Source organism: Calypte anna, chromosome 1 (assembly GCF_003957555.1).
Source record: "Calypte anna isolate BGI_N300 chromosome 1, bCalAnn1_v1.p, whole genome shotgun sequence".
Taxonomy (NCBI): domain Eukaryota; kingdom Metazoa; phylum Chordata; class Aves; order Apodiformes; family Trochilidae; genus Calypte; species Calypte anna.
The window spans coordinates 184,885,877-184,910,285 of record NC_044244.1 but is presented as its reverse complement, the minus strand read 5'-3'; the positions used below and the strand labels follow the sequence as shown (position 1 = coordinate 184,910,285).

Genomic DNA, 24,409 nt, shown 5'->3' with positions numbered 1-24,409 from the left:
TTTGTTCCTCATAGAGCCAAATGCAAAAATCAGAACCAAATGCTTGAAAAAAATCTTATAGGTTAAACAAGTCCTACCCAGATCCTCTGCATATCTACTTTACCCATGCTATTCTTTAAGGATAAATTCTGTAAACGGGAGTGTTCAATCATCTTTTTTTTCTGTTTTCTGATTTTATGTCCAATGCTACACTGTGATGGCATTTACATGATAGAGATGCTTCCCATTGTGTATTGATGTGCAATATTTACTACTTTGGCCCTAGGTCACAAAGTTGTAAATACTCTGTAAAAGCAGTCAAAACGTTGTTGCTGTACAAACTTCATAGAGTTGAATAAACTGGAGATCCTGATGTAAAGTGTGACCTAAAGATTGTGTCTGGTTTTATTTAGAGGCAGAAGACAGGTTGTACTGACTTTTTTGCCTCTTAAATCCATTAATTTTCAGCTTTTCATACAATAATGAATCTGTTCATTGTAGCTGATGATATATATCTTTCCTGTGGTGGCTTAGAAGCTTAACACCAACCCAAAACAACAATACAGAATGTAGCAGCTTTGTCAAGGATATTTGGTTTTTATTCTGCAGTTCTCTTACTGCAGTACCTACTCTTACTAAGTTTTATGCATGCCATCATAAAATCCAGAGGTCCACATGAGAACCAGTGTGCCATGCTAGATTTTGAACTGATTTTCCAGTTACAAGGGTTTTCTGCATTACCAACTTCTGATTTACTTGTGAAATCTTTGAAGCATTTTTTGTCTATATGGTGCATTATGTATTTGCTTTGATGCCTCTTCTGGAAGCACTTCAAGGCAGCTAACTGGCAGAGTAGTGAAGATTTTGAAAAAGTTCTCAGCTGACTGGATAGCTTGAGACAGGGCATGCCTGTCTTCAAGAATTTGATTTCCTTAACTTCTGCATAAAAAGAGAAAACTTGCAAAAGTTAAAAAACTTGTGGTTTTTTGATATTTTTAGAAGGCTTGGAGAAAAGCAGCAGGTCAGTGTTGAGACTATTTGTGGATACCATTTACAACTTGCTTTTTGTTCCTAGAGTGTGTGACAGTAAAAGATAGTATTGTATAAACAAAACCTGGATGTACGGGAATATGGAATGATGGATAATGCTTTTAATTACCAGCTAATGATCTTATTTCCCTGCTTTGAATTTTGTATAAATAATTTATGAGCATGCATATGAGTGTATGAATCGGATTTGAATGTGAAAAGTGTATATACCCTATTTATTTCTCATCTGACACCTTTTAAATTCTTCATAAGTAAATTTTTTTGTTTGTTTTGGTGAACACAGGTGTGTTGGAGTGCTTGTACACTGAATTAATAAATCGTTTGAGAGATGCTGAGCAAGTCTTCTGTCTCTCTTCCATAAATCACAGAAAGAATCATAGAAAGTTACGGGTTGGAAGGGACCTCAGAAGATCCTAGAATCCAACCCCCTGCCAGAGGGGGTCACCTAGAGGGGGTCCTTTAGGAACACATCCAGCCAGGTTTTGAATGTCTTGAGAGAAGGAGACTCCACAACCTCCCTGGGCAGCCTGTGCCAGTGCTCTGTCACCCTCACAGTGAAAAAATTTCTCCTTGTGTTTATATGGACCCTGCTATGCTAAAGCTTATATCTGGTGCCTCTTGTCCTATCATTGGGCATAACTGAGAAGAGCCTGGTTCCATCCTCCTGGTTCTCTCCCTTTATGTGTTTATAAACATTAAGGGGGTCACCCCCTCATTCTTCTCCAAGCCCCCAGCTCCCTCAGGCTTTCCTCATAAGGGAGATACTTCTCTCCCTTAATCGTCTTGGTTGCTCTGTGCTGGACTCTTTCAAGCAGTTCCCTGTCCTTCTGAAATTGAGGGGCTCAAAACTGGACACAGTATTCCAGATGTGGCATCACCATGGCAGAGTAGAGAGGGAGGAGAATCTCTCTCATCCTACTAGCCACCCCTCTTCTAATGCACCCCAGGATGATATTGGTCTTCTTGGCCACACGGGCACAAGGAAAAAGTCACTTGTAAGACTCATTTTTTATGACATACTGCCTTACGTTTGATATCTGTCATTTCATGGTGGTGTTAATTTAATGGTGCTGTTGGTACATTGGTTGGTGCATTAAAACCCCCCAGTGAAACGGCCCTGACTGGAATTTTACAAGTAGTATGCCAATAGGATAAAAAGTCAGATTCATCTCCACTGCCTTTACAATTACTTCAGCAACAAGCTACCAAGAAATGAAAAACCATGACCTCTATTTCCCAGTGATTAATAGGCAACAATAGAGATTCTACAATGTAATTTCATGTGGATAGTTGGAACTATATGAAGGGAACCTAGTTAAAACAATTTCCTTCTGCTCTTGCTGGTTTTACATTGTTTCTGGTAAATAAATGAAATTCTTTTTTATTTTAGAGATTCATGCATTATTTGTGTTTTTTATTTATTTGAAATTGTTAGCAAACTTTATAACAAGCAGAAATGTACTAGTAGGGCTTGTAAAATCCTAATTCCCTTTCTTTTCATAAGATTATGCTGTTTTGACACAAGGATTAATGAACTGGGTCATGCTACTGATTTTCTCTTTATTGAGATCCCCTATCAATTCGAAGCATTGAATGCGTTCTCTTGAGTGTTACTTTATCTTGAATGTTACTCCCTGATTATTTGTCGAAGTTTAATAAATCCCAAACTGAAATAGGCCTCTTAAGTGTTACATTCATTGCTATTTACCCAAGTTTTTACGGGTTGCTGGCAAGCAATAAGTGGTCCTAAAGCCTTTCTCTCTGGCATTGTGAATTGGTGACATGTGTGTGGTTACTTTGAGTTCCTGCTCAATATTAAATACTTTAGAGGATAGGACAAAAATTCTGAAGTGGATAGTTGTGTACTATGCTGGATTAATGTTTATCTTTCTAGTGAATATTTATATCTGATAATCTTCATGCTTCAGAGAGTATCTCATTGTTGTGGACTTCTTTTGTACTAACTGCATGTTCTTGTTGTGGTTCTGCATTTGCCCTCACACAAGGGGTCTGATGCTATCAGCTTCCAGGGAAAGCATCAAAATATTCCATTTCACAAGCTGCACTTGAATAAAAATAAATGAACTCTCAAAACCAGCTATCCATGGAATGGTACATAAAATCAGATACTGAAGGGCACAGCGTGTTGTTGAGCAGAATTAACCTTCTCCTTATTATATACAATGAGTTACAGATTCCATCAGAAGAATAAGCAATGTTCTATCCACAGGTGCTGCTTATTACTCCATTTATAAAGAGGAGAAAGTGTAAAATCACATGTACTGGCACGCTGAGACTACAGAGCACACAGCTGGCATTTTGTTTCACATGAGTGCTCTCTTAACATGACAAAAAATAGTCTATGGTGGTGTTTTGATATACTTGGTAACTGCTTTTCAGTGCTCTTCACCTCTCATACCAATTTTGGCATCTAAATTGATCTAGCTGGTAGGAAACTGCCTGCATGAGACTGTCAGGAAACTTATTGCTACAAATTAGGAAAACCACCACACATAAGATGGTTTTGTCTCTTTTCCATTAGGAATAGGATTTTTTTGTCTGAAGATATTTTTTTATTTGTTTGCTTTGCCTCCCCCCCTCCTTTTCTCCTTTTCTCCTTTTCTCCTTTTCTCCTTTTCTCCTTTTCTCCTTTTCTCCTTTTCTCCTTTTCTCCTTTTCTCCTTTTCTCCTTTTTCTCCTTTTCTCCTTTTCTCCTTTTCTCCTTTTCTCCTTTTCTCCTTTTCTCCTTTTCTCCTTTTCTCCTTTTCTCCTTTTCTCCTTTTCTCCTTTCTCCTTTTCTCCTTTTCTCCTTTTCTTCTCCTTTTCTCCTTTCTCCTTTTTCTCCTTTTCTCCTTTCTCCTTTTCTCCTTTTCTCCTTTTCTCCTTTTCTCCTTTTCTCCTTTTCTCCTTTTCTCCTTTTCTCCTTTTCTCCTTTTCTCCTTTTCTCTCTTTTTCTCTTTCCCTTTCTTTTTCCCTTTCCCTTTCCCTTTCCCTCTCCCTTTCCCTTTCCCTTTCCCTTCCCCTTTCCTTCTTTTCCCTTCCCTTTTCCTTTCCCTTTCCCTTTCCCTTTTCCTTTCCCTTTTCCTTTCCCTTTCCCTTTCCCTTTTCCCTTTCCCTTTCTCCCTTTCCCTTTCTCCCTTTCCCTTTCTCCCTTTCCCTTTCCCTTTCCCTTTCCCTTTCTCCCTTTCCCTTTCTTCCTTTCCCTTTTTCCCTTTCCCTTTCCTTTTTAATTCCTTTTCCCTGTTTTCAGTTAGTCTTCTTACTCTTAAGATGGCCTGTCTATATCCTATTAATCAATCAAGGTAGCATGTACTGTGTTGTTAACTTATTTGGAAATACCCTCTGAATTTCTGCATTAGACTAGTAATTTGGAAATACTAATTTCCTGAGTAAATGAGCTTTATGTTGAGCCTCAGAGCAATAAATCAGCATGGAATTATTTTATTTTGCTATAAAATTATTTTACTTTTATGATGTTCTTCCTCTTTTCCCTCTACTTCAGGTATAGCAGACTGCATATTAGATATTAATTGCAGAAGTAATCCATCTTTTTGGTAAATGCTGCAAGATAGGAAAGTACTGATTTGAATGTGTTTGTCCATTGTGGGGTCTTGTTTGCTGGTGTTGTGTTTCTTATTACCATCAGTTTATTGCCCACTAGCAGTTAAGCTAAGTTTTAGAAACAATTGAGAAAATTATCAAAAACAAGTCACATGCCTTCATAGCTTATTTTTGTAAACTCCCATTTTGAAAACTTCCTAGTGCATCTCTGGTCAGAAAGCATTATATAGACTAGGAAAGATAACAGGGTAGGCAACACAGAAGTCTAGACATTTGGAAGCTTTGCTAGAAGAAAACCAAATCTACATTTGAGGTCAGCCTTTCTTCAGAGTGCAGAAATTGGTGGTTTCTGCTTCATCACTTTTTTCTGTAAATTGCTTCTGGAAGTCTTTGGACAAACCACCCCATTGTCCATTCATCTGTCTCACACGTCCTAGGCTTTCCTATGAGGCTGCTGTGGGAGACTGTTGAAAAACCTAGTGAAGTCCAGGTAAACAACATCCACTGCTCTCCCTTCATCTATCCATCCAGTCATGCTGTTGTAGAAGGCTGTCAGGTTAGTCAGACATGAATTTTTCTTGGTCAATCTGTATTGGCTACTTCTGATAACTTTCTTTTCTTTCACATACTTTGAGATGATGCCCAGAACAAGCTGTTCCCTCATCTTTCCAGGGACAGAGGTAAGGCTGACTGGCCTATATTTTCCTGGTTTGTTTTTTTTTTTTTCCCCTTTATGAAGATTGGACAGACGTTGGCTTTTCTCCAGTCTTCTGATGCCTCACCTGTTCTCCTGGACCTTTCAGAGATTATGGAAAGTGGCCCACAAAATACTTCTTCCAGCTTTCTCAGCACTTGTGAGCGTATGCCATCAGGACCTGTGGACTTGTGGATATCCAGTTTGCTTAACTGATCTCTAACTTGATCTTTCTCAGCCAAGGCAAAGTCTTACTTCAACCAGATGTTCTCTGTTACCTCTATAGTCTGGGACTCTTGAAGTCTGGTCTGAGCAGTAAAGACTGAAGCAAAGAAGAAATTCAGGAACTCCTCCTTCTCTGCATCCTCTGTCACAACAGCACCATAGCCTCTGCCTCATTAAACAGTGGGCCCTAATTTGCTCTAGTATTCCTTTTGCCTCCAAAGAAACCCTTCTTGTTCACCTTGCCATTTTTCACCATGTTTAATACCAAGGAGGCCTTGGCCATTTGCCCCTGCACACTCTGACAGCAGTCTTGTTATCTTCCCAAGTGGTCATTCCCTTTGTCTACATACTGTAATCTTCCTTCTTCCACTTGAGATTTTTCAGAAGCTCCCTGCTCAGCCAGACGGGTCTCCTGTTCCCCTTGCCTGATTACATAATATTCAATTTAGTTTATAGAATAATTTTTTTTTCTTTTGTTTTTTAATTTGTCTCTTCTGGGGGAAAATACAGTTTGTCATTAGCATACAGAATATAAAAGGTATTCTAATTTTAAAAATATGTAATACTATTTTGTTAAGGCTTTTGCCAGCTAGCCTTGGAAATTATTGTAGGTTGTTAGCTTTCAAATGGTTGGAATAACTGTGCTATTGAAATTTTTCTGTTTTTGAGAAAGAATAGTGTTCAGAACCAGCTTTCTGCCTCAAATATGAATAGCTTTGCGTTCCAGCTTCTGTCAATGTAAGAATTGGGAGGTAGCTCAAGAGGAGTTCAGCAACACCAAGAAAATGTTTTTGTAGTTGTATTAATTGCATATATGTGGAGTATTTCTTGGACCATTTAAGAAAATGTCCAGTCTTCACTGTTGTTTTGGTACAAGTGTTTATGTGACTGTGTACTCAACATAACAGGAGCAATGATCCAGCTGGAAAAATAATTCCTGTGGTTCTGACTTTCTGTCAGCTCCTTCCCCTCACTTCAAGTGCACAAAAGAAGAATGATAACATTCTGGTCCAGAATTACTACCAAGAAGGTAGTAATTTCTTTGATACCCTTGATACCTTTGATTCCTATCATAAAGATATTTGAACTTTGCCTTTTCTTGCCTACAAATGTTATCCGTGACTGCTATAACTTGATAAATCAAGAAGAGGTATTCCTATTTCTTTCATGCAGCCTTCCTAGAGAGCAGATCTGCAATGTGATCCTTTGGTGTGTTCTTCCTCATGGAGAATTCACAGTGAAGCTTTCCCCCTTGCTGTGTCTTGTGCCAGAAGAAATCCTGTTTGCTATCTTTCTCTGCACCACTCAAGTACAAAAATATACTTGTTCAGTGAGTGTTTCTTAGCATTTGTACTCAATTAATAATAAAGCAAAAAGACATCTGAGTAATAAAAGTAAACAGCTCATGTTCTGTTATGATTAATGTAGTTTAACTTCTAACATCTGTATGTATGCATGGACATTTCTGAACTTTCCCCATATGAAAAACACATACAAGGTCAGATAATCTGGAGATAACATTATGGATGGGATTCTTTTAGTGCAGACCATTAGCTGTCTCTTCTAGATGCCGCTGCATCAGTTTCCATAACTCTGTCAAATAATAATATGTAGGAATGCATATCAGAGAATCACAGATGTTTCATGGTTGGAAAAGACCTCTTAGATCACTGTGTCCAACCATCAACACCCCTTGCCCCCAGTAAAGTAAAATAATAAAAAGAAAAATACAATTTCTATTACACCATGCCCACTCAAGCACGTCCTGAAGTGCCTCATCTACACAGTTTCTAAATACCATCAGGGCTTGTGATTCTGCCACCTCCCTGGGCAGCCCAATCCAGTGCCTAACTACTCTCTCAGTAAAGAAGTTCTTCCTGATACCTAGTCTTAACCTCTTTTGGTGCAACTTCAAGCCATTTCCTCTAGTTCTATCATTGTTCACTGAAGAGAAGAGGCCAACACTCACCTCCCTACCACCTCATTTCAGGTAGTTGTAGGGAGCAATGAGGTCTTGTCTCAGACTCCTCTTCTGCAAACTAAAAGTTTCCAATTCCCTCAGCCTCTCCTCACAGGACTTGTTCTCCAGACCCTTCACCACCTTGCTTGACCTTTTCGAACTCGCTCCAGTACCTCAATGTCCTTCATATAGTGAGAGGCCCAGATCTGTGTACTAACAGTGTACTTTCTCTTCTTTGGAAATATGAACCATTTCCTACTGATATAAATGTCCAATGTGAAGAACTGTAGCAAATGCAAAGCCTTTTGCACCTTGCTCAGCTTAGTCCTTAGTAATTCTTTTCCCTCATGAACCTGCCATTTGAGGTCAGAAAGCAATTTAACCATTTGTAGAGACAGTCCTTGCTGTTCTTCAAGGTAGTTGTCATAGACTTGAACTGTGAAAAGTTATGTTCTCATAGTAAATATTTTTGTCAGAGGTGTGAAAGTGTAGCTCTGTCGTGTTGTTCATCTCTGCTTCTTTTATGTTGGCTTGGTAGCTGGCAACAAGTTGAGAGCACTTTTCTGCTTTTATGGGGCCAAGAGACTGTGAGTAGGACGTGGAATCAAGAGGGAAAAGAAAGAGGACTGGACATAAGAGGCTTTGCCAGATTTGTTTGCAATACTTCTTAACATTCATGTACCTATAACATCTTATACAAACAGCATACAAAGCCTTAGTAAGAGTCTTCTACTTTGCTCTCATGAGACCTCACCCGGAGTATTCTGTCCAGTTCTAGAATCCCCAACACAGAAAGGGCATGGAGCTCTTGGAGCAAGTCCAGAGGAGGGCCACAAAGATGGTCAGAAAGCTGGAGCAGATCTTTTGTGATGACAGGCTGGGAGAGTTGGGGTTGTTAAACTTGGAGAAGACTCTGGGGAGACCTTATAGCAGCCTTCCAGTATCTGAAGGGCACCTCAGGAAAGCTGGAGAGGGACTTTCCGAAGGGAGTGTGGTGATAGGACAAGGGGTAATGGTTTTAAGCTGGAAGATGGTAGATTTAGGTTAGACATCATGAAGAAATTCTTTCCTGTGGGGGGTGGTGAGACACTGGCACAGGTGTCCCAAGGAAGCTGTAGCTGCCCCCTACCTGAAAGTGTTCAAGGCCAGGCTGGATGGGGCTTTGAGCAAACTGGTCCAGTGGTAAGGTTTACTTTTAAGGTCTTTAAGGTCCCTTCCAACTGAAACCATTCTGATTCTATAGTTCTAAGAGGGATTTGATAATTAGTGTATTTATAGTATTTTTTCTTTTTTTTTGTTTTCTGCAGATAGTGAAAATGTAGAAATCAATTCATTTTCAAAAACAATGTGTGTTGCAGCATTACTGCACTGTAATTAATGTAGTTGATTCAGTTAACTACATTAGTTACTTCTGCTATCTATATTTAGACTGCTTGTATTTGCATTTACTTCTCTGTGGATCTGACTAGAAGGTGCTATGCTGATTGTTCCTTATTACAATATAATGTGATCACAGGGACTCTTTAATCTTTTGTATATGAAGCATCTTAAAGAGGTTTAAAAAATTAACAATTTCCAGCATACAGTCCCACGAACTTTAGAGTGTCCTGATGAGCCGGGTAGGTGCCTTAGTACTGTTCCTTGCAATTCTTAATTAACTAATTAGCAGTGACTGCAGTAAGAATAGGAAGTGATTATTGAAAAACAGTAAAACGTTAACTCATGGCCAAATTTGTGAAATTTCCTGATTTAGTTTACAGCATTTTTCAGTTAGGAGAGAACATGCAGAAAATGAGGTTGCTTACCAGTCCTAATTTTGAAGAATATTGTCAAGAGACAGAGAGATGAAATCCTTTCTTCAGTAAAAGTGCCAAATGAGAGGGGTTAGTTGGAAAGCTGCTTGCTGCTTCTCATTTTATAAATCAAATTTGTTGTCAATTTTATATTCATATATATATTTATATTTCATGTTCCTTGTGTTTCAATGCATGGGGTCTTAGATTTCAGGACAGCACTTCCCAAGGTGCATTCACTGAGTGGCTGGGATGAAAATTATTTCAGTGGCATTTTAGTCTTCACAGAAATGCAGGTCATTGCTGTTTCAACTTGTAGACATTTTGGCTTTCAGGACAGTCAGTAATGAAGTGTCTTCTCAGATGACTTGCCAGAGAAAAGAGAAAGATGTTTGTACTTTTGAATGGTAATTTAAAGGAAACTAAGTTAGTGCTAGTGATTGCCCTAAAGTTTATGCATTTATTTTGTGACTGCATGGAGAGGGAATGGAGTTGTTCATAGCATAAGGCATGTGCTGTACCCATTACTAGCCTGCAGTGTCAGAAAATGCTGTTACCTGACAATCTACCACATCCTTACATTTTTTAATCAATTCTGACTTTGCCTGCACTACTCCAAGTATTTTGAGAAAAGGTACTTCACTCCTAAAAAAAGCCCCTTAATTTTGAATTTTTCTTCATTTAGTCTTATCTCTGGGATGGTTTTAAACCCCTATATTTTTGTCCTTAATTATAATCCTAGGAAATACTATTAAAAATGGAAAACAACTCAAGCACTTTATGTACAAAAGGCTATGCTGAAAAAAAAGGTGTGTTTATTTAAAACGATCAAACACCAAGAAAAAGAACAAACTCCTTTTCACTAGCAATCCAGTAAATTATGTTTTTTAAAGTCAAGGCAGCTCAATATTCTTTGGGAACATGTGTAATCTGCATGGGCTTGTAGCTGTATTATAGACGAAGATGTTTTATTTGAAATGTTCTCGTTAGAATGTTGTCTTAAGCTTGCAGAACACTTAGGTTGCATTTTTTAATTCTCTTCAAATATCTGTAGAAGCTCAAATTACTGTTACTTTGACAAACCTTCTTAAATTCATCTCCCCAAGCAAGTACTTTTACTTTGAACTAAGACTGAAACAGATTAATAGTTCTGCCTGCTGTTCTGGCAGCAGTGCCAATTTATTATGCTGTCACTTTAGAAAACTGACTTGGTAAAAGCAAAATAAAATAGAGAAAATTTTGTACTGATTATTTTTCAACTATGTTGCCACAGACTGTTTCGACAAAGAAGTGAAAGAGAACATAAAGCAGTAGTATAAAATCAGCAAATTCTGCTAAAGCTGGCATGGCTGCCAAAAGAAATGCCTGCAAATCTAGCTCTCAGTTCAGTGTTTTTTGCAGCCCTGTTGCTACAATTGGTTGTAAAGAGGTGTTTTTTTCTGGTGGTATAGCTGAAATCCGAAAACTATGTCACACAGTCCTATGGAAACATTCGAGTGGCCAGAGAGTAGCCTTAAAGATTAAAATATTGTGACAGCTGCTCCTTTGGATACCCATCCTTCAGTAAAAGGCTACATATAAGAAAGCTAGGCCTTTCCCATCCCCTAACCAGGCTCTTTTGCTGTGCTGGTATCTTTTTACAAGCTAAATGAGAGCTTACTAAACTGGTCTGTTTTCATGAGAAAATGGTCTATTTTTCATGAGTCATATTTTCATGAGAACAGAAAATCCACTAAGAAATCTGTGTCTGATCCTTCTTCTATCCCTTTTCCTCTAAATGTCTTTTCATGACTTTTGTTATCTGGTATACTGCATCCTTTTCTTAATTTTGTCTGCTGTTCCCAGCACAGTCACTTTGAACTTCCACTACTAATGATTGCCAGAACCTTCTAAATTATAATTCCTTAGAGTCTGAGGCTTAAATAATCTCTGAATATTTTACAGTGTATCACCTATTAGTAGAGCTTTGTATGTGTGTGGCTATAAAATTGTATTTCACAGTAGGAAGTAAATTTAAATTTTTCTATAATTTCTATAATTTGCATTTTCATATTAGTTTGTTTATCATTATGAATGTTTTTTAAAGGACTGTCATGACCTTTTCCTGTGGTTGGAAGGAATTAGCCTGAACAGCTACACTGCACTTTTCTAATTTACACTAAATTTCAACTGGGACACTGGAGCCCTGCACACACAGAGAGTTAATGTTGTCAATAGGATGGACATATAAAAAGATTTCCTATTGATAATGTGCTCAGAAAAGTTTGTTTATCTCTGTGTAGTTCACATATATGGCTAACTTACCTTTTTTCAGAAGATATGTTCAGTGTTTCATACACGTGCTTTTATTTCCTGGGAGGATACATACTTCCAATCTCAGAGTTAACAGTTCCTGGGCATAGTACCATTACAAACAGCTTGGCTGACTTTGGCTTTATGCCTGGACATGTTCATTCATGAAGTAGTCGCTAAAATAAAACACAACTTCCAATTACATTAATCTCTTAGAAAAGCTAGTTTCCTCGGCACTCGTTTTGTCTTTTTTTTTTTTTTTTTTTTTTTTTTTTTTTTTTTAATTTTTTTAATTTTTTTTTTAAACATTAGTTTTGAAGGGTCAGTATTGTTGATAGTGGAGAGATATCAAATAGTGGATTGTTTGGATGGTGCCATGGCTCCTGTATCAAGAACCAGACATGGCAGAGAAGCAAAGCATTTAACTATCAGTTTTGCCTTTCTCATTTTTTTGTTTCACAGCAGCTGCACAATATAATGCAAAGTCATTCCTAATGCTAACAGATAGTAGAGGTTAGTAGCTATTAACCTCATTACTGGAATTGACCCATGGAGACCTGCAGTGTCTGTGAAGATGAAAATTCCTGTTAATACTGCAAGGTAGCACATATTGGCCACAAAAAGTGACTGCAGGGTCAGGTTCTGTATTCTCAGCAGAACCCTGCCTGGCTGCTTAATCTGTTCTCAGCCTCACAAAGAGCAGCAGTCAGTTATGATGTGACTGCTAAGGAACTGGTATTTATCTAGTTGCTTAGGCACAATAGCCACCACTTAGCCACTGATAAAGCATTTTTGCCTCACACAGAAGTGATTGTGGGGGCTGCTCGTAGTTAAGACCACTTCCAGTCTGAACTGTTCATCTTGCCTATCAAGCTATGACTCTTCAGTTTGAAACACTGCTCAATGAATGGGAGTTGCAAAATAAATAATGCAGCAAAGGGGAAAAACTATGAGGTTATTGATGATTTCATAGACCTACATAGGTCTGTGCTCAGTAAGAAGAAAACCGTGTGCTTAATGTTCTAGATAAAAGTCTACTGCAAACATTAATTGAATAATTGTTCAAAAGACTGTAAGTATAATGCAGTTATAATTTTATCTGCTTCTTTGTTTGTGTGCTTATTCTCATACTATTACTTAGGCGTTTCAGAACCTGTTGAGTGCAAAAGCAATGAGTTGATGAAAGAATGAGCTCAGAATCTGGTGGTTTGTTTCAGTTGGTCTCATTTGCTTTTTTTTTCTGCATGAGTTCCTGAAAAGAGGGATTTTAACTTCTCCATTTGTACAACTTTTGTTTCTTTGTGTGGGAAGTGTGTATGCTGCATACATCATCTAGCTAATAAGAGGTAATCATCTGACAGGAAGAAATGGGAAGAGAATTTAGGCTGAATGTCAGGAAGACTTTCACAGGATGAACTACATTGTGAAATATTTTGGCAAGGAAAATAGAAGTGTCTAAGGCACAAACTGAGATTAAGGAAGTGTTGGAAAATGTAATGTAGAAATATAGTAAGTATCTTGTATTAATCAGTGACCATGCATCTTAGTCTGACAGAACTTCAGACAGAAATCAGACAACTGCTAATGAATATCTGCCTTACAGTTAAATTCAAGAATAGCTTCATTTGCCATGATATTTTTCCAAGACAATTTTATGTGAGGCTCTAAAAGGTTGGCTTTAATATTTAGCAACCTAAACTTCTACAGAGACTTCTGCAGATGGGCCATTTTTTGCTTGGTTAAAGAAAATAAAATTAACTGCTAAGTAAAATACAATTTTGAAAATTTTGAAAAAATCATAGATCTAGTAAACATCTCTTCCAACATATTTTCATCCTTCACTGTTCAGCTTTCATTTAGGTTTTGTTTGTTTGTTTGTTTATTGTAATTAAAATGTTTGGGTTTGGGTTTTTTTTCTTTTTTTTCTTTTTTTTTTTTGGACCCAGATGAAGTTGCTTGTGACATTTGAGTACTCAAATTCTTGATCTCTTGTAGAATTCTGTTGCTAGAGAGCAGCTTGTCTGTCTGCCATAATATCTCTAGCTTTTGTCTAGCAAGAAGTCATCCACACTCTGACTTCCTGGGTTTTTTTGAGGAAAGCATATTTAAATTCAGTTTCAGGAATTCTGACAAATGAAGCTTTTTTAAATAAATGCTGTTGTGAATCTGACAACTCAACATCCCTTAAGGGATAATGGGTGATAATTAAAAAATATTGGTTTTACTTTGATTAGTTAAGTTCTTTTTCTTTTATTGATTTCCAACTCTTCTTTTTATTGTAATAGACCTCACAAGGAGGCCTCTTTGGAGTAGATTCCCTCTTCTTTGCAGACGTTTTGTTGGTAATAACACAGAGAGGCAAACAGGCCTGGCTGCAATATTTGCAGACCAGGATTTGGAAAAGCCAAGATACGACGTAATAAATATACAGAATTGATTTGGGGTGACTCTTAAGTAGGTCTGACAGCCAAAGTAAAGCTTTTACTTGTTAAGTAAATCTTGTTGCTTATTTGCTAACATTTATTTTAATAGATAATTTCTGTATCTCTTAATGCACTGAATCTTAAACAAAAGTGAAAAGAAAAAAGCCATACAGACTCTCCACCCAAAAAGAGATTCCTCCTATTAAACTGAAGATAGGTGCTCAGAACAAGAAGGTTTGGTTTTGCTGTGCTTACTTTTTCTTCATGGGAAAAAATACTCTTCTTGTGCTAAACATTTAAGTTGTCAACAAAACTCGTAACATATTATTAAAGTAATTATTAAGTAGCTATTATTATTGTAACATATTATTAAAGGACTCAATAAAATAATTTACAATTAAAGTTGTTGTGAAGCATAGGTATATGTGAATTCTGGATCTATTTTTTCTTAATCAGTTCTGTGTTCCAGTTATGCTGTTTCCTGTGTTTATGTATCCATTTCCTCCTTGATAGTATATAATGTAAACACTCAAACTGAAGATTTTTTTGTTTTTTTGTTTGGAAAGCCATAAAGGGAGGAAAAGCCAGGAAAGTTCTTGTGTTTTTTCTGGTTACTATCTGAAATGGCATACCTGAGTCCTCTTTTGCTTTCATGATTTGAACTCTCAGCTTAGTCAAGAGATGTGCACTGTTTGTATATTAATGATAGTGATAAAAAGATAACTACCCAAACTTCTAAGCACACAACTGAACTGTTTTTTCGTTTGTTGTGGTTGTGCTTGCAATTACTTTATCTTTTACAGTTTTCAATGGGTTAAAATCCATAGAGTAAACTGTAGAAAAAATGGCATCTCTTACTGGATGATTAGCGTGACCATATCTATTGCTGATTTATGGTATTCTACTAAATACTTTTTGAGGTTTCCTAGAGACAAAAAAGCAAATTGGTTTTCTTCTTTTTTTTGTTTTAACACCCCGTAGGTTTGGTTTTTTTCCTCAGGTATTAAAAATAGTGCCTATATGGCACAGATGGAATATACATATACACAGCAGAGGGTTTCTCTAGCTGAAGTGTCCAATGTGTATTGTTCGTGGTGTTGTCTTCTGTCATTCCTCTCTGGATACTGGATAGTTACCTTTGAATGCCATGATTTGTTGACAGACAGAAATTGACACCTCTGGTGAAAACCAGAAAACCAATAGGAGGGAAAGGGTATAGGTCTTTCATTTCTGAAACCTACAAGCCTCAATCATCTTTGTAATTCTTCATTAGAAAAAGGTAAATGCATTCTTTAATACCTTATAAAGTGGTCCCATCCATATAGAAAATACTTCTGCTGACACAGCTAAACAGCAAGAGAGACAGGAGAAACTAAGAAAGAGAACAGGGAAGTGTGAGATACACTGAGTTTCCACTTCATGTTGTAAGTGACAGTAGAGACCAAAACCCCAGAGTGCTTGCCCACTGAAGGGAAAACAGGAATACAGGACATAGAGAAAGCAGAAATTTTTTGAAGTGTGTTACTGTGCAGTGAAGATGTATGTGGCATATATGATCTGTCTTATGTGAAAGGATGTTTAGGGAAAAAGAATCACTAGGATATCTTGAAAACAGATGAAAAAAATCACAGGAGATACCAAAATGGAGCCCCAGATGTGTGCAGCAGACTTGTCCTGGTATATTATCCTCAAGTGAGCTTTTACAATCAGTTACAAGGCATAAGTCTGTTGGATTTTTCCTCTTTCCTTTTTTACTTCTTGGCCATTCTCTGTTGTTAGTCGGTTTAAAACTCCTATAGGGATTAGGTGTGAATATTTTTCACACACATGAAAAATATTAGAGCTTGGAGCCTTAATCTGCACTGTTTTAGACATTTGACTTTTTCTTTATGATATTCAACACATGAATTATTCAGGTATTTGGAAGAATCCAGGTTCTTTGGAGGGCCCACTCTATTGGTGAAGTTACTGGGCATAAGCGTGCCTGAAACTGGAGAGTCCTTCACTGCCTCTTTAGGAAAATGTGTTTGGTAGTGGCTACCATTAAATTACGATAAGCCAGTCTGTTTAAAATCCTCAGTTAGGAAGTAAAGAAGAAACAGTTCATGTCTTTTGGCTTCTGATTTGCGAGTACACTCAATACTTCATAAAATTTTTATTATCAGTACCTAGAACATGAATTTGTTAAACATGTTCATGTGAAAATTTTCCAGTGGATCAACCAATCTTAGAGTCTGTGAATCTATTTTACCTTTGATGGCCCATTGACCATCAATTATTTTGAAGTGGTCTCTTCCTTTGATGAATTTTATGTAACAATATCATAGTCCCTCCTCCCCATTAATCAGAGACAGATTTAAACATCTTGCCCTTCAGATCCCAAACTTTAAATCATTGTATCTGAGCTGAAGGAGCAATTTCCAGTCCTTCTCTGGGCACTCCCCAGGCACATTTGATGTTTTCCTAACAAGTTCATGCACCCAAAGTTCAATAATACTTTTTGAATACTAGGAATCTTGAGTTCTACTTTTTGCCTTTGTCATGCAACAGAGATTACATCAGTTAAAGGAAGAATAGTCCATGTTGTATGAACCCTTGGGCTGTTAAAGATTACTGACAGGTCTGTAGCTTGTCCTGTTTGTTTGAAATTTATTTCTTAGAACTGCGCTATAATTCAAATTTCCTAAAATGGATCTAGGTGCCCTATTCATATGTACAGCTGTGGCCTGAGAACCTGAATTAAAAACTGCTTAATAAAGGTATAGTTATAGGAACCTAGTTTACAATACTGTTGATCTATAGGTTGCTTGAAGGAGATATGACATGCTTCATTTTCAAATTAATTCAGTAGTGCCATCAGTAGCAAAAGAAATATGTTACACCATCACTAAATTAGTCATCCTCTGAATATGAACAGAGAGATTTCTGAGCAACCCTGAATAACTCACAGATACTGTCCTGACTGTACCACTGCTCTCAAGAATCACAACACCTTAAATTTTGATCAGAAGCTAACAGGGACCAGGTAAAAAAGATGTGAGCATTAATACTCAGTGCACAGTTCTGTCAGCCTTTGCAGGGCATCTTCCAGAGCAAATTAGAGATCCTAACTAGGAGTTAGGAAGATTTTTGAACTCCAAGATTGGAGAGAAGGCTGGCATCCTCATCTTTTGTATCAGTGCATGGGTGCTTTGAGTTTATTCTTCTGCTGCTGTGTAACAATGAGGGAGCAGCAGCTCCCACAGTAGGAGCAGCAGGCTGGGTGGGAGCTGGTGGCAATTCAGCAGAGTGCTTTTTCTTCTACATCCTTCAGCAATGCAAAGTTCAAGCAGCACTTCCACCCTCCAAACTTTTATTGCTAATGAGGGCCCTTCACTCAAATCCATTTCTTGGCAAGGTATACTGGGAGAGGAATGGAGTCAATTTTGTTAAGGAGTTACTGTCGGGGGGCAGTAACAGGATTGTTAAAACCCATGTCTGGGCAATTCCCTTGATACCATTCTTTGCATCCTAATTTCCCAATGAATCCTAATTAACAACATGCCAGTGATTACATCTTTATTCAGTACTTGTAATAATTTGGATATTGTTTGACATTTGGAATAGAAACTTGATGTATGAGAATAGCAGTGCTATTTTATTTTATTTTATTTCAGGCTACCAAAGGGAAAAGAGGAAAAATAAATCAAGATGTAGAGAAGAAGTTAAGTTTTGAAATTAATCGTTTTCATATGATACTAACTGGGGAATTTTTTCTCCTATGACTTCAACAACATTAGAAAGCATAACCTATCTGAATTTGTTTGTATGCAGATGTTTCTTCTGGGGAGTATCTTATGTTTCAACAAATACAGCATACGAGTTTGTATGCTGTGAGTGGGAGAGGAAATTATGTACTCACTGTGCAAACAATCTAAGATGATTTCCTTCAATTTAACACATGTAACTAACGTGTTTTTATTAATATTCATAAAACTGGCCATGCACTTTATTAATTTAACCAGGTGTTTTTTTTTTGTCTTAGTATCAACCTCTGGAATTCAGGTTCTTGACACCATTATGTATTATTAGCACATTCTCACTTTTATTTTTTAGAATTGTTATCAGTTGCTGATTTTCATTTCTCCACTTCATTTCCTTGTTCGTCCTGTAAAATGCATTGTGTTGGCTTTCTTGAAGGCTATTTTCACTTTAATTTTTTCATTTGTAGATTATAATTGCTAGAAGTATGCATTTGGTTTGTAATCTCTTATTTTACAGGAAGTCTTAATTATTGTAAAATAATTTTATAAAAGAGTATATTTCTAATGTCTGTAGTAGAAACTTAAAGGCATTTTAAAGGTCAGCATCACATGGTTTTCCTAGTTTACTCTGTTCTTATAAAATACTAGTGAATTTTATAAAATACTATTAAATATATTGGTTAAATATATATTAAATATAAATATATATTAATATTAAAATCTAAAAAAATATATATTAAATATATTAAATATATATGATGGTAACTGAAAAATATATGGTTTGACCTTATTTTTGTCAAATATCTGAGGTATTTAATCTGTCTTCATCCAGCTATCTAAAAAGAAAATGAAATCTAAGTCTTTTTGGTAAAATTTTTGGTAAAATTAAGAATTTTGAGAAAATAAGAATATCTGACTCAATACAGGTATACGTTTATAGATACATTTGTGTGTATATATAGAACATGACTATTTTCAGTAATCCATTTTCTTAAGGCTTTTTTTGGTGCATCTTGAATATGTAAAATAGAATTAACCTGAAGATGTTCATAGCAATTTTATGTTAACTCTATTTTTACATCTTGTACCAGTTTACAGTGCTTAAAAGGCATGTAATATCCCTCTAAGAACAAATTTATGTTCTGTACACAGTTGGCATTGTATTATATGCTGTAAATAATTTTTAAGGCTGTCCATAAAACATATTAGACATCTCATTGCCAATACATGTTATCAGAAGCAGTTTTTTGACTGGGTATGTGTCAGGTTTGTAGCCTTGACTTTACTGCTAGTTGGAGTGACTGATAATATATATCTGCTGTTCCTCAGCTCAGCAGGACAGTTTGAGCATCAGTTATTAAAATGTCTTTAACAGTAAATTTGGTTTGTCAAACCAGACCATTTAGTAGAAGGTGATTATACAGAATGAAGCTTCTGTGCCACATACAAGCAGTGGGAATTGAGCTTGGTTCTGTTTTAAGTTGTGCTTGAACTGGCAATGCTCAAGAATCTTGTGTTTATGACCAAAACAGATTAGCATAAAAACATTGTAATTAAACTACTGTAAAATAACAACAATTCTGGGAGTTTAAATGCAATGATATTTTCTCTTTAAATATTTACAAGGCAACAAAGACATTTTAAGTTTACTGCAAATTCTCAAACGTGGAATTTAAAACAGATGGAAGGAATATTTAGCTTTTCCCTCTAGAGACATCACAGGCAATGAATGCATCGAGTGAACAAGATAGTTAAAGGGAAATAGCATTAAAAGAAGCATTAAATGAACATGTAGATAATAGAAAATGCCAGATGACATTTTTCCATCTTAAAAGCCTGTAATATGTGGAAAGTTTTTGGCTAACTTTATTGTCTTTTGCCTGCAATGATAAGTTCATCCAGAAATAATTACCTTATTATGCAAAACAGGAACTGTTGAGGTGCATGTAGAACTTGCTGCCCTAACTCCATAATGCAAATATTCAATGTTAGGAAAAAGTTCTTTACCATAAGGCAGTGGAAAAATGGAACAGGTTGCCTGGGGAGGTAGCTGAGGCCTCATTCCTGGGGATATTCAAGGTGAGGCTCGACAAGGCTCTGAGCAACCTGATCGAGTTGAGGGTGTCCCTGCTTACTGCAGGGGGGTGACTAGATAACCTTTAGAGGTCCTTTCCAACCCAAATTATTCTATAATTCTATGATCCTAAGTATTCTCATCTAAGTGCATTTTTGTATTTCCCTATGTCTTGTCATTCACTGAGCAGTGTGTAACATCACAGTCCAGTCCTGCAGTCATAAAGTGTTGTCTGTTGTGCTTGCTGCTCATGAAGAGATGAACAAGTCATTAAGAAAAATAATAAGATACTTGAAGTCATTTGTGAGACCTGATACTTCCTGTATAGTTCTGTTGAGTATTTATTTTATTGGGAACTTGCCCTGTATTTCTGTAAGACTTTGCCATTAGGTAAGATAATGACAGTCAGCTGTTTCTGGAGCAGCATTAAGTGGCTAAGGCCAGATGGTGGGAGCTTCTAACTTCTGAAGAATTTTTTTTTTTTCTCTTTGTTTCCATCACAGCTTCACTGAGCTCCCCTGGATGAGCCCTACCTCTGTCAGGCATCAGTTAGATGCCATGAACCAGAGTCAACTGGTGAATCTGGTGTCTTAATACCCATTAGTGACAGAAAGCTTGAGTGGTCAGGGCAGCATGTTGTCATGGGAATCCATGGTACAGAAGGACAGAATGCTTATTTCTGAGACTGAATGAAGTCCTGTTTTACAGAGAAGTGGTACAGCAGGGCAAGTTTGGATTTTAGCAGGCTAAGAAGCCTAGATCAGCAGTTTTGAATATACCTGTTTCAGCACTCCACTAATGTATCAGTTGGTGATAACTGTGATAACTATGCTAGAAAATAATTAAATAAAAGGAAATCAAGAGATAAAAATGTTACTTCATTTTCCACTGAAGAATAGGCCATATTCTATATTACCTAATATAATAAAATTTAACTTATGTTTTCCTTATTTAGCATTGCTTTAGAGTTAAGATGTATTTGCATATTTTTTCTTTCAAATTCGGAAGCAAGACATTTGTTACTGTATTTCATTCATTGTAGGACTTTGGTAATTTATTCTTCAGTTTGGGAGTATGACTGCATCTGTAGTTCCACTGTTTGGTTATGTGTTAGGAATGCTCTACACCTCTGTGAATGTAACTTTGGACTATGAAGTTAGCCTGATACACAGTGAATCCTGTAATTTTTATGCTGTCTCTGTTAAATCTAGCTGCTTTCTGATGAATAAGAAGTGACTCTTCTCCCCAGTCCCAGATTTTAACTTTTAAATCCTGCTGCTGAAATGCACTCACTGGAACTTTCATGGTGTGTTCTCCTTCCCCAAAGCCAAAGCCCAATTCTTAACTGGCCCTAGTTTTGCTGGGAGGTGAATTGCCACATCAGGGTTCTTGTCAGGAGAAGGTTTTTGTGGCTCAGCAGATCTATTCAGAGGCACAGACCCTGTCTAGATAAAGTGTGTGACATCTTTTAATTAGCCTTGTGATAACCCCTGTCCATTCCTACTTGCATATGTAACTATGGGAGTGAATAATTTTGGGCTTCAGCCCAGCAAAGCCACTTAATTGCCAGATGACTCCTCTCAGTGCCATATGCTTCCTATCAATGTGTTCTTCCAGTATTTGAAGAAGGATATTTTATTTGCTTTGCAGCAGCGTTGAGCGAGACTGTCAGTTGTGTTTCAGTCATTTTGAAGCTGTCAGGAGGGCAATATGTGAAGTGAGATCTGGTGTGGCATGAAGGCTGCCAGTTTGACTGGCAATGACTAGCAATAGGGCTAGTAGTGATTGCAGATACCAGTAGTTACTTCTTCTATAGTGTGAATGTCTATTTTAATTGACCTGTTAGTTACTTAATATATTGTTGCTGTATATAGCAGTGACTCTAAAAAGTGGAGAAAAAACTTATGACATGACAAAGAAAAGATGTAGCCACACTTCTGTACCAGTGATTCAAGCAAGCCTCCATGATTTCTCTGTCTGCCAAAAGCCATGGACATGCTCTGTAAGCTATCAAACCTTTCAGCTGCTGCTTCCAGAACAGTTTTGTCCCTGTTTTAATTTTAATATTCTTTGCTTAGTGATTTTTGGGATAGAAATTATCTTTTAAGTGTATGCATTGTGCCTTGTAGAAAATTTTGAGTCTCAGATTACTAGGTGTTGCCTAAAAGTCTCTATATTTTGGGAAAGCGTCCACTTGGGGAACAGCATAGCTTTTTAGTCTGTTCCAGTCAAACTGGTGGAGCATGTTGAATGCAGTGAAAATACTCCTCTTAGCCTCAGTGCCTGACTTTTAGCTTTAAGTGTAGCCCATTTTGATCTCTGCATGATCAGACGTTCTAAATGTTGCCTTTGCTTTAGTGGACTCTGTTACATTAGGATGTCAGAGAGAGTCTCAACTTTTCCTAAAACTGTGCCCTTCTGAGACATATGTGGTGATTCTGTGGTCTTTCGAATTACATTGATAGGCTTGGGAGAAAATGTGTTTATGTTTCAATGGATTTATTCTATATGTTTATTATTACAGCCTTTTGGGAACTTTTCATGCTCAATTATTGTTTTGGAAGAGCCACAAGAGAGCTGTATTTATTCTTATTTGGCTTAGATACATGTTAGCTTTGCCCAGACCTCCAAACCTGCCAAAGCCCAAATGTGGAATGTGGGGAGTATGGTAAAGACTGGACTGGTGAAGAGAAAAAAGCTATTCATGCAGAAAACCTAAAATTTTGCCTGTAGTAAGCATAATAGAATATTATTAAGTCTTATATTATGCTTTATTTCTGATGTGTTGGCAGTTTTCAGTTTCAGCAGGAAAATCAAATTAGTTGGTGATTCTGCCCTAAAAGCATATGGTGAAGTCATGCTACCTCCTTTTAATGAGTGGCATCATGGCATGACTGACACTTGTATTCTACTGCATGTGTGTTCCCTGCCCAAATGATTAGAGAACACTTGGAGTGACTGCTGCTGGAAGTGGTCTTCAGAGAGGGGTTCCCAGGACTGGATTTGCACAAAATAAGCAGAGATTATGAGGGGAAAACTCTGATTCATTGGGAACTTTGCTATAGGTTAAAGTGATAAAAGTATTTGCAGGACATCTTAAACGAGTATAAAAACTAGAAAAGTGAAGGAATCCAATTTAGAGTATTTTGTGGATTGTCCACTTTTCTTTTTCGTGTTCTCTGCCTTGCCCTCCTCTGTTCAGTGTAACTAGGTATATAATCCGAAGAGACAGCCAAAAAGATTCAGTTGTCAAAAGATTAAAAATCTGTAAACACAGGCTTTTTTAGGCAGTGCTGTCAGTACTATGTTTATCTTCTCAGTTCTGATAAACCATGTTCCTGGAAGCTTTTGTTTTCTATTCTGGTTTTAGGCAAGATGCAAGAAGCAGAAGTAAATACCAGAACACCCTTTTATTTTTGCAGATAAATTTACTACCTTTACTACCTCATTCTTTGCAATTGCTTTAGTTATTCATGGAAATGTTCTATAATAGACAACATGCATGTTGTATGTTTTACATAGAAGCCATAATTATTTGCCTCTTGCCCATACACTCCTACCAGAATGTTACAAACATGAACTTTGCAGTCTTGCACATTGGCAGAGTTAATGACTCCACTTCCTGCAGATACTCTGTATTAAAAAGATATATTTTATGTTTAACTTTGCAGATCCAGAATGCTAATGATGTGCTAATAGCACCACTGGAGAAGTTTCGTAAAGAGCAAATAGGAGCAGCAAAAGTAAGTGGCTGTAGAAATAATTCCATTCCTTTTCATGTTTATTTGAGTTTATCAGTTTGTTTTTAAGGCTGGACTGAAAGCTGGCATTTTTATTCAAACATACTTGATGTCATCCTCCTTAATGTTTTTGTGAATTATATTAAAATTATTTGCTTCAGAGGAAATGATTTGGGCATTGAGTTTAAAGATTGAGTATGTGCATGGGGTGCAGCTCTTGGAAACTACTGCTCATTCTTTACCATCTGGAGTTTTGTTCATCCTCTGATGTGTACATTTATGTTACATTGTGTCTCTGGTTAAGCCAGAACCACACAGTGGGTTCAAACAGCTGTTTTGGGTGCAGTATCCCTGATGTGGCTGGTGTATGAAGACCAGAAGTCAGTGTGCTTGAGGCATGTTCTCTTTCTGTCACTACTTTCCCTCTGCACTTTACAGAGTTGATGCAGTGCAGGGATTCATATTCGTGTTGCCAGAGTATTCGTCTTCATATCACCCAGAGATTTTCCCATGGTGGAAGTGATCCACTTGGTGATTTAAGCCAGTTCTCTGTTATTAGGTGTAACATCAGTGATGCTTTGATGATGATCTTGGAGAGGTCCCTAAAGGCTGCAGTAGTAAATTAGAGGTATGGTTAATAACAGTCTGTCTGTCTACATAAATATGCAAGTTCTAAAACATTTTGCATCTTGTGTTAGCACTCAAAAATAAAAACTTCTGGGAAACTTTCCTTTTGTAAGGTTAAATGGGTATGAAAAAATCTTTGATGTTGTAACTGAGGTTGTGCTTGTGCTGTACTCAAGCAACCTCAGAAGAAGAACAGAGCTATTGGAAAGAGAGACCAAAGGTTTAGACTTTTTGTGCTGTTATTGCAA

At 37.1% G+C, this 24,409-nt stretch overlaps 1 protein-coding gene across 1 annotated transcript in view; it reads left to right on the top strand.

Annotated features, from left to right (window-relative positions):
- Positions 1–24,409, top strand: part of ARHGAP42 (Rho GTPase activating protein 42) — a 146,280-nt gene that overhangs the window by 57,295 nt on the left and 64,576 nt on the right. Inside the window, exon 4 of the mRNA XM_030451701.1 lies at positions 23,466–23,537. Within this exon, the coding sequence (XP_030307561.1) occupies positions 23,466–23,537 (72 nt within the window). The remainder of the gene's footprint in view (positions 1–23,465; positions 23,538–24,409) is intronic.